Raw genomic sequence first — 15,065 nt, 5'->3', positions numbered from 1 at the left:
GTGTGCATCTCTATGGTTGAAAGAGATGCGAGTCGCACAGCGTTGACGTCACTTCCTGTGGAGGCGCGCGAGCCAGGAGGGCTGTGCTGCTGGTGCCCAACATGCCGAAGTGAGTAGACGGTGGGAGCTGAGAGGGAAGGCGGCCGGGCGTCCTCCTTTTCCAGGGCACGTCCTACATTCCGTCCTCCTATGTCCAGCAGGGGTTCCCAAATGTCCTCCATTTGCAGCAGATCTAAGACCCAGGGATTATTACATTTATATGAGTTATTTGGTAACGTCCTCCATTTTGCGGTGCCTTGCCCTCCTTTGCGGTGAGGAGGACATCTGGTCACCACGCCTGCTCTGTGTTCAGATGGGTCGGTGGCAGTTGGTATAATGGGGGGAGAATGGGGCTGAAGTTGGGGCAAGAGGTTTAAGCAGCCTTTGTCACCCGCAGGTGTTTCATTTGCCATGGCTGCTGTTCCTGCAAGCTTTATTCTCCTCCCACCCACTTTCACACCACTTGAGATGTCTCACAAAACTACAGCTCCCAGAATCCATGGCGTTGAACCATGGCAGTTACGTTGTTGTTAGCTGCCTCCCAGTCAGCCCTGACTTCGTGGTGGCCCTTTGGATGAGACGTCTCCAAGACACCGCAGCTTCAGTTAATGTTCCTTAATTCTTAGTTTTATTTCTGGAAGACTAAATCTCTTTCACAGGCTGCTCCCTTCCACTTGGACTGTCTGCATAGAAGTGTGGAGAAACAAGTGTCTTTCGATGCCATCTTCAATAATATATGTCCCACTAATACCTACGGAGAGCATCCTACGAAATGGACTTGTTCTGCAAAGACGTTGGACCTTAACAGAGCAGTGCAGTAGCATTGTTGTCTTTTCTAATGAGTGTTGCCTTCTCACGATGACAGAAAAGGCTAAATATCCCACTAAACTTCACATCCCAGGATTCCATAGCTTTAAGCCATAGCAGTTTAAGTGATGTCACACTGCATTCATTCTGCAGTGAGGCAGCAGCCTGGGTCACTATGTATAATCAACAGATTTGGGAGATCCCAGGATCAACAGTCCTGCTCAGAGATGTAAGGTCCTGACTTGATAGAGTTAATAATGTCTCTCGGTCTGACTTAACCTTTGTATTTTGTTTCCACTTCCTTGCAAAAATAAAAGTGATTTATTTTTCTGGTCTTAATTTTTAAGACGTGGTCTGTATTAGAATTTGAGAGTGGATATTGGTAGAATACATGCTTATATATAGGTGGCAATATGTGAATACAGTATATTTTAACCAAATTGTAATAGTTCCACATGATCCCATGGAAGTCTGCATTATTATGGGGAAACTATGAGAAAAGCTTCTTGCTGTAAATGCAACATATCAAAATTATTAGTTTATTTTAAAAGCGTGTTATTATTTTTTATGACTGACATTAAGAAACAACTAGTCATTACTCCTTCTTCTAATACATATTTGTCTTCCCTTTCAGGTTTTATTGTGATTACTGTGATACTTACCTCACCCACGACTCTGTAAGTAGAGAGTTTCACAATGTTATGTTGTGAAAGTTAGTCATTTTTCCCATTGAAGTATTGTTCCTGAGTATCTATACTAAATCTAACTTATGACCTGATCTTTTTAAGACAATATAAAGAGAGGCTGATATGGAACTGGGTGATGAATCTGGATAATTTGAGACCAGCTCTCCCCAATGCAGTGCTCTTGTTGGACTGCAACTTCCATCTACTCATAGCATCTCAGCAGCCATGGTGGGTGGGGATGATTGAAATTATAATTCAACACATCTAAATGACTTTAGGTTGGGGAAAGCTGATTTTGTTGTTCATGTTGAAAATACTTGTATACATAAATGCTTAAAGTCAAGCATTAAACAAATGAGAGAAATAAGCGTAGACATGCAAAAATACCTTCAAGATTTCTTGAGAGAGTTTGCCAAACCTATTACATTGATATGTGCACTAAGCTTCTGTTTGGGGGGAAAACAGCTAAAATATGTATTGATCATGTTTCCTTACCTAAAAACATTATGGGTGTATTTTAGATACAACTCCACAGAATTAACCCATTATGATTTTCAAGGAGTTCCCAGCTAAGTACTGTATATAGGATCACAGTTTTCCGTATATATTGCATATACGTTTAGTATTCATGGGTATAGTTAGTTCTTGTGGAACAGATTTCTTTATTTTGCAGCCATCTGTGAGAAAAACCCATTGCAGTGGTAGAAAACATAAAGAAAATGTGAAAGACTACTATCAGAAATGGATGGAAGAACAAGCACAGAGCCTGATTGATAAAACAAGTAAGCTATATGAGTACAATAACTATTGCACAAATGTCTATGGCCTTTTACAGACTGCCAAAATAAAGCTGCTTCAGGTCTCTTTGGAGGTATGCTGTTTAAATGATGCATGGGTCCTAAGAATCCAGAAGCTGCACTCCAGTGCTTAGGAATGGAGTGTGGCTTTGGCGCGACCTCCTGACTCTTAGGACCCATGCATCATTTAAATAGCATACCTCCAGAGAGACCCGAAGCAGCTTTATTTTGGCAGTCTGTAACAGGCCAAAGAAACTTGATTCTTCTGTGTATAATTGACACATTTATTTTGGAAACTAATTCAGCTTACTCAGAACTCGCATATGTAAATGAAACAACCAGGTTACATAAGCCTTGCATCATTCGACAAAAACATTTAGATCCTTCTAGAGACCATTTGAAACCTTTTTCCTAATTACATCCAGAAACTTTTTTTTCCCTTTCACCAGTCTCCAGTTTTCTTACGATGTCTGTTTTGGTAACCAAACTTACAGATTAGTACTTTTTTAATATACTGGGCATGGGTAGCGGTTAGGCAGGCATGTCTTGCTTTCTCACTATTCTTTGTTCATGCATGCTCAGTAAATAATTCTGGAGGCAGCTGCTCTATACCTTGGCTCTTTTACCCACATTGGATCCCATTTTGGGAGAAATGTAGGATATAAACCCCATAAATGAAATAAAATAAATTTTAGGAACGTGCATACATCTGTGGTATGATTGTCTGGAATAGAATTCCATTCTTCCCCAGCCCAAACTTTTAATGCATTATTTATTATAGACACACTGCTGCAACCCAAACCCCAAAGTATGTTTGTGTGGGTTTTTTGGGCTATGTGGCCAGGTTCTAGAAGAGTTTGTAGGTGGCATCTTCAGAAAATGCTTGCCTGGAAAGGAGTTGTGTGTGTACACAGACACACTGTGTGAACCTGGGAAGGCAGGAGTGATTTGCATGTGTATTGTTCTGTTGCTAATGGCAGACCTCAGGGTGTGAGGGTCTGCAAAAGAGGCCCCGTCTGCAGTGTCTCTTGTGTTTCTTGATTCTTGTTTGCCCACTGCATTTGGTGGTCCCTATGTAGACTTGTCAGCAGCTGCATGGTATTGTCCTCTGTCTAGCTGGAAGCTTTCTAGGAGCATTAGCATTGAAAGGAAAATTAAGGAAGGCTGGACAAACACATACTTTTGGAGTCGAAGGTTTTCACGACCGGCATCCATAGTTTTTTGTGGGTTTTTCGGACTATGTGTCCATGTTCTAGAAGAGTTTATTCCTGACATTTCGCCAGCATCTTACCAGGAAGTCACTGTCTTAGAACTAATGGAATTTAGTTATGAGTAGATCACAGTGAAGATGTTGCAGAGTTCTTCAGACCTGTTTTGACCGACAGGTACATATTCTGTCTATTTAATACTGTTTTCTCATTTTTGTAATTATGAAAGTCTGTTGAAATTGCTGTAGCTGGCAGTTGTGCATCTGAAGGGACTGTGTGCATAGTAACCTTTGGATAGTTGCAGTTGGCATTTACTTGGTCGCATTAGAAAAAAATTGTCAAGAAATCTTAGAATGTACCTTTTAAACCCTTCCCTTTTTTTCATTAATGTAGCTGCTGCATTTCAACAAGGAAAAATCCCACCCACTCCATTCTCTGCCCCACCTCCAGGGGGAGCTATGATACCCCCACCACCCAATATCCGTAAGTACAAATGTTGATGCTTGATCTCTGACTAGAATGGAAGGGTGAAACGTGTCTTGGTTTAACTTACAAGAACAATGTCTTTGTGGGGTAGTTTGGGGAAGGGATACTAAAATTTATAGCAACTGTTTATTGTGAAGATAACGGCATCTATTCCAGTAAAGAGCTTCACTGATGAAGAACATACAACAGATGAGCTGGCTGTCATGGTACAAAGTCTGCCAATCAGCCCTTTCGGCTGAGATGCTAGTGAAATCGCTTAAAGTGAAGAACAAGAAACTGATAACAAAAAATGTTTGCTGGCAATTTTTAACAAAACTGAAACAGTTTCTCTGTGTCTCTGAGAGGTTTGGTTGATGAGCAAACCTTGTTGATGTATGTATTTACTCTTGTCATACATTAGCTGGTCCTCCACGGCCTGGAATGATGCCAGCACCCCATATGGGGGGACCTCCAATGATGCCAATGATGGGCCCACCTCCCCCAGGAATGATGCCAGTTGGACCTGGTAAGTTTTACCTCACATGAATGCTTCTCTTTTAATGTTTTGCAATTTGAAGGCATATGTGTGTTCGTACACATTATTCTTTATAACAGCTTCCTATATGGGTTTTACCTACTTTGGGGGTAAGGAAAATATGGCCCTCCAGTGTTGTTGGACAGCAGTTCCCGTAATCTCTAGTTGACACAGGCAGTGGTGATGGATGATGCGGGTTGCTGTCAAACAGTTTCTAGAGAGCATCACATTTCCCATCCTGCCCTCCTTTAAACGGGTTAGGATTTTAACAGCTTTATCTTTATTGCCAGGGAGAAGCTCACCCATCTCTCTAGTATCTTAATTCAGTTTTCTCTCCCTATGATAAAACTCCTGCAAAATTACCACTGTTGATTTAAATGCTAATATCTCAGTGTTTCTTCTTCAGAATAATTAGATTACAAGCAGTTTTGCTGTGGACATGGGAGCCTAACAGTTCTGAGTTATTACACTGAGATATAACTACTGTCTGTTTTAGGGAAGGTAGACATAATCCACACACTACATCGTATCTTGCTGTTTTTCTCATGATGTCCATAAACATCTCCAAATGTCATTAGTATTTTATCCTTGTTTACATTTGTTGTGTTTCTTGAGTGAGATCATAAGTAGAACTAGTCAGCAGTGGCTGGGGGTCACCTGAATGTTTTGGATTTTTTTTACATTAGTGTGACTAAAATTACACTGACATTGGGGGGAAAGGCACAGAGTACTTTATGATGCATCAGTTTTTCTTGGTAGCACAATGGCTTGTGGACATCACCTAGCTGCAGCCCCCTGGTCCACATGACCATTGATTGGCTATGCTGGTATACCAGGAAAGCTTCTTGGCACTACTGCTAGAGTAGTTGCCTTCGTTTTCTCTCTCTGGTACCTGAACATTTCTGTAACTAATATGACAGAACTGTGTATTGCAAGCTTCAAGCAGGATCTCAGCCATACCTCTTATTCTAAACAGGTAGTAATCTTTTCACTTGTTCTTAGGCACATTTTATGCTAGGAATGGGGAGCCTTTTTTGCCCAAAATTCTAATTTGGGAACAGTCTTGGGGTGTAGCATTCCAACAGTGGCTGGAGCCAAGGGTGGAGCAAAGTAGGTGGCTGCAGTGCAGACTGTATAAATTTGCTCAACGAGAACCGTTTTTAGGCATGTAAAGCACGGCACAATTCTATGTATATCTTCTCAGAAGTAAGCTGCAGTGCAAAACCTTTCAGTGCTGCAAATCACATTTCTTATTTGAAAGCATTACGAGGCCCTCCTTGGCAATAAAGATAAAGCTGTTAACATTTTAAAGGGGGTGACTCACAGTTCAGAGCAACTTGGAGAGAGTGCTGACATCCAAGGGAAGAAGGCACATAGAAAGCTTGCTTGTGCCAGTGTTGGAGAGTAATAATACTGGCTGGTAGCTGAAGTGCTAAATGACTGTATAACACTGTCTCAACGAAAATACAATGGCCAAAGCATGGTTTGACTATAATGAGTATTCTTCAGGCTGATAGGTGCCTTCCGCCTCTTTCTTCCTGATTTTTTTTACATTTTACTGCTACCAGGAACTTCCTCTAAATTGTGGTTTGAAATAGATTGGCAAACAATTATGTATTATTATTATTGTGCTTTATTTATATATCACTGTAGATTTGCACAAACAATGCTTAGAAGGCTTTTGTGATTAACATTAACAGCTGTTCAGATGTCATGCCAAACAGTGCTTGGTCAGACAAAGAGAGAAAGATTCTAATAATTCCCAAAGTATGCTTCAACCTTGATATCTCAACCAGGATAGTGTTAGTCAAGCAGTGCTGAAACAGACAAAGTGGCAGATGCTAGAGTGTTTGATTAACTTATATTGATCAGGTATGCCCAAGTGATTTAATTTTTTTCTTTAACTGATGTTTACGTGCTCATATTTAAGGTTGAAACCACGAATAGAGACATGAGCTTGCGTGTAAGCCTCATCCCAGCCCTCACTGTGCATGCTGAAGTATGTGAGAACTTTGGACATGAATATCTGAACAGAGCCTTGTAACTACTCTCTGCTAAATGTGGTTTAAAAGCTTTTGTGATCAGGTTACTGAACATTATTACAGAGCACTTTTTGGATCTTCATGCTGAACATGTGAGGGTCTGTACTGCTTCTGAGTTCACATGGAGATTTGGGAGCAGATTTTATGTGCATACAAACATTACTGTCCATTAATAGCCCTACATATAAAACATATGGATAGGGCTTCTGAGATAAGTGATTTTTATAAATGGCATCATGTAAAATACCAAATATATAATAAGGTGGGAAATGGCAACTTATTAATGACTTAAAATACCTACATAGCAAGTTGCAAGTGTAGGGCAAAACCCTTGGGCAGTTTTGGAAGTTCCATGGCCTTACATTCGGAGGACATCTAATCTAGAAAGTACTATCATAGGTTTGATTGATAGGCAAAACAATGGCCTGGATCCCCGTACCCATCCACAAAAAAATTCTGCTTAAGGAATTAGGGTTTCCTCCCTCTTCCTTTATGAAACACCCTGTGGTCCTTGAAAGCTAGCCCTGTGTTGTAGGGGCTGTTTGGGAATGTGAGGAGGGATATAAAAGAATTGTAGATGCATGATGGAGTTCTCTAAAATCACCACCTTCCACCTTGAACAAGTGGAAGTTTTTTGATTGTGTAGTATGAAATGCAAAAATAAAATTAAACTTTCTCAAGTCACACACTACCTTTAGTGCTTTCTTGGAAACTTAATTATTGTATAGCAAGATTCACTCTTTGAAACTTGCTCTGAGAAATGTCTTTTTTGATATCAGTTTTGTGAGGAATTTGACTAGAAAAGGGTGGATACATAACTTAAGCTTTACATTTGCTCTGCCTACTATAGCTCCAGGAATGAGACCGCCCATGGGAGGACATATGCCAATGATGCCAGGTCCACCGATGATGAGACCTCCAACCAGACCCATGATGGTGCCAACGAGACCAGGAATGGCTCGTCCGGACAGATAAAGTGGAAGTGGACTTGCACTGATTTGATGTATGCCTTTTTGTGACAGGCAACCGTGGGAATTATATTGGCTAAAACAAGAAGCAACCTGTTGTTTTTCAGTCTCAACCTTAAATTGGGGAGGGGCAAGAAGAGGCATGTTGGACTAATGCTTTGTAGTATTTCTCAAACACATTTTTCTTGTGCTTTGTTAGAATAAAATATTGATCCTTGTTAGACACAATTGCAGTGTCTTGTTCATTCTACGGATAAAGCATAGTACTATTCAAGAAAGCTAAAGATTTCTTACCAGATTCCTCATGGCTTATAGTCGCAACTTATGCTTCTTTCTTCTGAACAACTTATGCTTCTCTACTTGCACTGGTAGTGATAGTATTCATTGCCTCCTCAAGAGCTTCACACTGTATGTTTTCTTACCCCAATTTCTTGCCCTGGCATGCTTCCCTAAACCTATTATTTCTAGTGATCATCTGCCTTGGAGGCTCCCTTCAAACAGTGTCTCTACCTTCAATTCTTACTCTGGTACCATTTCCCTTCTATAGATTGTATGAAATGATATCCCTCCACTAGTACAATGGACAACACATAAAATACATTCAGGCTCCAACATCCTTCCACGGACACCCAAGATCTTCTCTGGAATGCTGGGGACTCTCCAGAGCAGATCTTAGAGGTCAGCCACATGGGGAGAAGCAATGAAGGGGAAGCGCTGTTATGGAAGCTGATGCAGTATTGGACATAACCCTGTCTTTGTGATTTTACAGAACTGTTTTTTTGTTTGGTTTTTTTTTTACTTTTTAAAAATCCATATCTGATCTTTGATTTTTTTAAAAACTAAATTTCTCCTTGCTTTATTTAAAAACAATAGTCAAATCAATCTGATCAGAAACATGGTACCTAGTGTACACCTAAGAATGCATAAACAATCTACAGCAATGTCACTCATACATGTGGGAGTTACCAACAATCAAGATGCAGGCTGAGTGAGACTGTATTTATGTAGGTGTGGCTGCACCAATTAACACAAAGTAGTTAAGGTACAGACATAGTATAGGGCCCTCACACTGGCATAGGGGAAAACAAATGTCATGGCTTCTTCATGGTATGAGAAATACCATATCTCAGAGTATTTGGAATAATTTTTTTCATTGAGTTAAAAAAGGAGGAAAGCCTGCCAAATATTATCTTTAAAAATTATTTAAACTATACTATAAACGGTTCTACTGAGTTGTAAATTAACATATTTTGCTGATCAGATTTGTTCTATTGTTCAAGAAACAGTGACAGATTAGTATTGAAACTTTATTTAGAGCCATGATTTTAATTTGACAGTTTTCTCTTTGTGATTTGAGGCTGCATCTGAACTGCAGAAATAATGCAGTTTGACACCAGTTTAACTGCCATGGCTCAGTCTTATGGAATTTGGGCTTTATAGTTTGATGTGATATTTATCCTTTTTCAGAGCTCTGGAACAACAACAAACTACAAATCCCAGGATTCTATAGCATTGAGCCATGGCAGCAAAAGTCCATTATATCTGCAGTGCAGACAAGGCCTGAATAATTGATTTAATCTCATCTAGCCTGGGGATAGGAAAGAAAAAGGTAAAAGAAAAAAGATCCAAAAAATAGCTGTGTACAGAAGCCGTATATTGTTTTTTTTAAAAGAGTTTGATGGGTCCATGTGATTCCTGAGCATTTTGACTGCTTATGCTTGAATGCAGAGGTGGGTCACATACCCTCCCTTCAGTGTTGGCCCTGCTTCTCCCATCCCAATTGGGGGTGGGGGGTGGCAGTGGGTTTTTTTAAGTTTAAAGTTCATTGTGTCCCCTAGAAGGCAGGGGAATAATTTTCATTGTGCTATACTCTAGTGTTTCACCCCCCCCCCAAAAAAAAAAACCTGGAAGTAATATTTGGTTATTAGTGTTTTTTGGTGGAAGGGGACTCTACCTCTTGAGTTTACTAAATTGTTGTTTATTAAATTATTCTCTGTGAGTGGTGTTAGGGAACAGATGAAAGAGAAAAAGAATAGTGTATTAAAAACAGCAAAGCAGAATGCATCTCTTGAGTCAAAGATCAAAGCAAAAACAATAAGTAAGTTTCAGTGTTTAAAAATAATGTACTATAGTTGACTACTTAGGCTTCAGTAAGGAAGATGTTCATCTGTTGGGGTTTATTAATCAGATGTGTTTGGAGCAGTTTTTGTTTGAAAAAAATTGTTTACTCAACCAATTTAATAACATTGCTACCCATGTCCACAGAGGACCAAATGAGACTTTTTATGAGAGGGAAAAGTCAAATTTGCACTGGCATGTGTTTATGTGCTTTTTTTTTGCAGTCATATATGAAACTTGCACGGCTCCAAGACTTTTCTGTTAGTTAAAAATGATTTATTTTCCTCAAACTAATAGTGCACATATTTCAGTTCACTAATGTACTGTATTTCAATCGCTGTCTACAACTGAAATACCAAGAGAGATGTTACACTGCAGGAGGTTCAAAAAAAGACTTTTGTAAGAGCAGAAATGTTCTTACTTTGGATAATATTGTTAGTATTAATTGTTATTATCATCATCACCCACCCACCTTTTTCCCAGTTTGACGGCTGGTATAGTATACGTAAACCCATTTAGCACACTGTAAATCCATTTCACAAAATTGTTACTGTTAACTGCCCTCAAGTTGATCTCGACTCATGGCAACCCTATGGATGAGACATCTCCAAGACCCTCTTTCCTCCACTGTTCTGCTTAATTCCTGCAAACCCATAGCCGTAACCTCCTTCTTTCTTAACTGTCCAGCTTTCCTATCCAGATGTGATAATAGGGAATACAATGGCTTGTTTGATTCTAACTTCTGTGCTCAGTTGTATATATCTTTGCATTTTAGAATATTTTCTAGTTCTTTCATAGCCACCCTCCCCATTCTTAATCTTTTTATGATTTCCTGACTGCAGTCCCCATTTCTCTCAATGTTTGATCCCGGCTATGGGAATTCTTTTACTATTTCTATTTATTCATTGTCTAGGCTGAACCTGTGAAGGTCCTTGGTGGTCATTATTTTGGTTTTCTTTATGTTCAAGATTAAGCCTGCCTTTGCACTTTCTTCCTTTATCTTTCTTAGTTGTTGTTCCAGGTCTGAGAGGTTTTCCGCTAATACTATGGTGTCATATGCATATCTTAGATTGTTGATATTCCTTCCTCCTATTTTCACTCCAAAGGAGGGTGACTAAAATGGTGAAGTGTCTGGAAACCATGCCCTATGAGGAAAGACTTAGGGAGCTGGGGATGTTTAGCCTGGAGAAGAGAAGGTTAAGAGGTGATATGATAGCCCTGTTTAAATATTTGAAGGGATGCCATATTCAGGAGGGAGCAAGCTTGTTTTCTGCTGCTCCAGAGACTAGGACCCGGAACAATGGATGCAAGCTCCAGGAAAAGAGATTCCACCTCAACATTAGGAGGAACTTCCTGACAGTAAGGGCTGTTCGACAGTGGAATGCACTTCCTTGGAGTGTAGTGGAGTCTCCTTCTTTAGAGGTCTTCAAATAGAGGCTGGATGGCCATCTGTTGGGGATGCTTTGATTGTGATTTCCTGCATGGCAGGGGGTTGGACTGGATGGCCCTTGTGGTCTCTTCCAACTCTACAATTCTATGATGCGTTACAGATGCGCCAAAGGGGCGTGCTAGGGTTAGAAAGGGGCGTATTAGGGTTGAGAAGGGGGGTCACTTCTGGACGTCCCTCAACCCCAGTATGGACTGAGTCCATACAAAATGGCACGCCCATCCACACGGGGGGGCGCCATTTTGATGTCGCAGATGCATAGCGTCCGGACATCGCGCAGCGGAAGTGACGCCATGAGTGCGTGACTAGCGCCTCGCGGCGCCACTTCCAGGACGTGGAAAGAAGCGCCATTTCGGCGCTTTCTTGCTGCATCCGGGAACTGCACGGTTTGGCAGTTGTAAATATATATCCTGCCTTTTAGCTAAAACCCCTCCAATGCAACAAGAAAACAAACAATACAATTAAAAACAAACCATAAAATTTAAAACAGTTTTTGCAACAGCAGGAGCTAAAATTTTGAGCCAGGTATTAACATAAGCCAAATGTTTCTGTAAACTGAAGGGATGCATTGCTGTGCAGGCACTTCTTACAGATTGACTAAAAAACCACTGGAGGAGTGGAAAACGACTACTGCACAAGGGATGGGAATTGTGTGGCCTTTCATATGTTATATATGTTATATATGTTCTTGGACAGCAACTTGCAGCATTTCTCACTAGTCACTATACAGACTAGAGGTGCAGGGAGTTGCCTATCCACACCCCTGCACTCCATTCTGAACTGGGATAGTGGAATGTAAATGACAGTATGGACTTCTGATTGTGCAAGGCTCGGACTGCATGGCCACCAGCCATGCTTTAATGGGAACAGATGCAATCACTAAAGTTAATGAGCTTTGGACAATGCTGATGTTCTTTGATCTGAGGTACGCATGACTACTTACTTGTCCTTAGTGTAGTATCTTAGTCATGGAAGACTGATATTCCAATGCCTTCCTCAAAGCAGCAAGTGACCTGCCTTTAAAACGAGTCACGTTTGCTTTCTTTAAACCCTGACGTGTGTGGTCAGAAATGTAATCTTCAGTATTTCCTAAACAATTCCTGCCATACTTACCTAATCTGAAATGCAACTGACGGTTACTTGTGCAAGAAAGCACTCTTATCAACTGAGCTGTGAGTATGACCTGGTGTGGCAATTCTTTATTAGCAAATTAAGGCAATTATACAAATATCCCTCAAATATATGTTCAAGCAACTGATTGCCTGCCCCACCCCCCAGGTCAGGAAGCAGAAATATTTTAAGTCTCACTATCTGTACCTCTGGTACACATATCCACAAAGATGCAACTTTCCAGGTAACCCAGTCAAGTTATTGTTCCACTGTTCTCCCTCCTGCAGCATTAGGTCTGCAGAAATCAAAACTATCTCTGATAAGTTGCCTTCCTAGGCAACACTTTACTCCATGCATCTGAGGAAGGAGACCAAGGTCCAAAACACACTGCAGAAATAATGCGGGTTGAGACCGCTTTAATTGCCCTGGCTCAGTGCTAGGGAATTCTGGGAACTGTAGTTTTGTGAGACATTTAGCTTTCTCTGTCAGAGAGCTCTGGTGCCACAATAAACTCAGTTCCCAGGATTCCCTAGCACTGAGCCAAGGTTTTAAGCCACTTTTAACTGCCATGGCAAAGTCCTGTGGAATCCTGGGATCTCCAAGAAGTGGGGGAATAATTCTCAGAGAGCTCTAGTACCTCCCTAGACTACAAACCCAAGGATTCATACTACTATTATTACACAGTGTGAAAGTGTGGATAATAGTCAGGCTCCTCTATGTGATTTCCAGTGTGGCAGTGACCGACTTTAAAACATGGTGCTCCTAGTTCTTCCTGAGCTCCACTTCAGATTTCAAACACCATCCTCCTTGAGCAGCCATTTGGTCTAAAATAATTCAATAAACGTTGTTATAGGGATATGCCCCCCCCCCCCCCCCCCAATCCACCCCATGCATAGAAGAAGGGTTGTGCCTGACAGGCTGTAGCCACACTGTGGAAATAATCTGGTCTGAGACCACTTTAACTGCCATGGCTCCAGGCTATGGAATTCTGGGAAAGGTAGTTTGTTGTGGCACCAGAGCTACCCATTTAACTCATCTTTATCAGAGCAACTCAGCATGTGGAATCCCAGTTAGAGAAGATAAATTCATAGTATTATCATTATTAATGTATATATACATACAGTATATACATATTATAATCTTAATATATAGTCCAAAGCACAACATATATATATATATATATACACACAAACACAACCACTGTTTGTAAAAAAACTTTAATTTATACCCCTTTTTGTTACCACAATCAAAGTGGCATACAACCTTTAAAAATATGCAATAAGTACACTAGCTAATATATGTGTGTATGTATTTTTCTTCACTAGTTAACTAATTAATAATAATAATAATAATAATAATAAATTATTTATATGCCGCCTCTGTACAAAATGCAGTCGAGGCGGTTTACAAGATTAATACCAGGGCTTTATCGGAGTCATTGTGGTGATTATAATAACTCTGATGCCCTGACATTAATTAGTTAAAGCCATCCAATCAAGGTCGGCATCAGGGGCCTTATTCGAAAGCAGCCAGTGAAGCGGAGTCTGGATGCTGGAGTGCGGAAGCGGCCTAGGCCTGCGTTGCCTTGGCAACCGCGGAGGGAGGCCTGGGAGGCTGTGAGCCAACAGAGGGCGCTCTCCCTCTGCCGCCGCCGCGTCGAGGCAGGCGAGGCCTGGAGGCGGGATGGCGGCTGGCGGAGGCGGGCCAGAGGCCATGGCGGGAGGCGGAGGCGGGGAGGCACCGGGGCAGGCGGCCTGACGGGGCGCCGGGGCCGTTAGAGGGCCCTCGCCCGGCGTCCCTGGCCGGCTATGGCTGGCCTCATCAAGAAGCAGATCCTGAAGCACCTCTCCAGGTGAGCGCCCCGCCATTGCTTCTTCCCTTGGCTGTGCCTTCAGAGCCTTTCCGATTTAAAGGCTCCTGGGTTGGGATCAGCCCCCTCCCTCCCTGCCTCCCTTGATGCAGTGGTTCCCAATTTGTGTCCTTTGAGAGGTTTTTGTGGACTACAGCTCCCAGAAGCCTCAGCCATGTTGGCCCATAGACTGGGATCATGGGAGCTGGAGTCCACAATCCCTTCAAGATCACAGTTGGGGACCACTAATGGGACACAGGGTGCTTGTTGTTGTTGTTGTTGTTGTTGTGTGCCTTCAAGTCGTTCCTGTCTTATGGCCACCCTAAAGCCAAACTGTCTCATGGGGGCTTTCTTGCTGTTGCCTTCCCCTGAGGCTGAGAGAGTGTGACTTGCTTAAGAGTGGGATTCATCATCATCATCACTATTTATTTATTTATCTATTTTATTCATTTCCTTTATTTCAGCACAACTGAGGTGGGATTCGAACCCAGGTCTTTTCAGAGCCCTAATCCAACCCTCACACCACTCCTGGCTCATCTTTCCCCTAGATCAGTGGCCCCCAAACTGTGCTCTTGAAGGGATTTGGGGCTTCAGCTCCCAGAATCCCAGACTATTAGCTTCTGGAGCTGAAGTCCAAAATCTCTTAGAGGGCATAGTTTGGGGGCCACTGCTCTGGTTTTCTGGAGGGCTTCATCTCCAGATGCTGTTGTTTTTCCATGCAGTGGTCCCCAAACTGTGCCCTTTAAGAGATTTTGGACTTCAGCTCCAGAAGCTAATAGTCTGGGATTTTGGGAGCTGAAGCCCCAAATCCCTTCAAGAGCACAGTTTGGGGGCCATTGCTAATCTCTCCTTGAATTTTCTGCCCTGCTGCTTTTCTCCCTTCTCTCTTTTCTGCCTTTCTTCCCCATTTGGCATCTTCCTATTGCCATTTAATCTTCCAGGTTTGACCTGCTACTGTTATTACAGTGGGCCCTTGTGGTATTATCCTCTGAGG

General features: G+C 41.7%; 1 protein-coding gene and 1 long non-coding RNA gene across 3 annotated transcripts in view; both read left to right on the top strand.

Annotated features, from left to right (window-relative positions):
• SNRPC (small nuclear ribonucleoprotein polypeptide C) lies at window positions 1–7,770 on the top strand. Of its 2 annotated transcripts, XM_042466388.1 has the most exons (7): window positions 56–109; window positions 1,481–1,523; window positions 1,635–1,760; window positions 2,206–2,314; window positions 3,931–4,020; window positions 4,424–4,528; window positions 7,430–7,770. In XM_042466388.1, the coding sequence occupies exons 3-7, from the start codon at window positions 1,758–1,760 to the stop codon at window positions 7,552–7,554; spliced, it is 432 nt and encodes a 143-aa protein (XP_042322322.1). In that variant the 5' UTR covers window positions 56–109; window positions 1,481–1,523; window positions 1,635–1,757; the 3' UTR covers window positions 7,555–7,770. The 2 variants fall into 2 exon arrangements, with proteins under 2 accessions (XP_042322321.1, XP_042322322.1); XM_042466387.1 differs by lacking the exon at window positions 1,635–1,760 and having other exon boundaries at window positions 1–109.
• A 6,190-nt stretch (window positions 7,771–13,960) lies between these two features.
• Window positions 13,961–15,065, top strand: part of LOC121928861 — a 12,940-nt gene continuing 11,835 nt past the window's right edge. The window contains exon 1 of the long non-coding RNA XR_006103586.1: window positions 13,961–14,074. This is a non-coding gene — a long non-coding RNA (uncharacterized LOC121928861). The remainder of the gene's footprint in view (window positions 14,075–15,065) is intronic.

The sequence above is a fragment of the Sceloporus undulatus genome, chromosome 4 (genome assembly GCF_019175285.1).
Source record: "Sceloporus undulatus isolate JIND9_A2432 ecotype Alabama chromosome 4, SceUnd_v1.1, whole genome shotgun sequence".
NCBI lineage: Eukaryota > Metazoa > Chordata > Lepidosauria > Squamata > Phrynosomatidae > Sceloporus > Sceloporus undulatus.
The sequence above is the reverse complement of the archived record's forward strand: the minus strand, read 5'-3'. Positions and strand labels throughout refer to the sequence as shown.

Excerpts from the sequence above, each read along its gene's own strand:
- SNRPC (XM_042466387.1), top strand. Across the intron at positions 2,315-3,930 it reads GAGCCTGATTGATAAAACAA|CTGCTGCATTTCAACAAGGA; the intron begins GTAAGCTATATG and ends TCATTAATGTAG. Across the intron at positions 4,021-4,423 it reads ACCCCCACCACCCAATATCC|CTGGTCCTCCACGGCCTGGA; the intron begins GTAAGTACAAAT and ends GTCATACATTAG.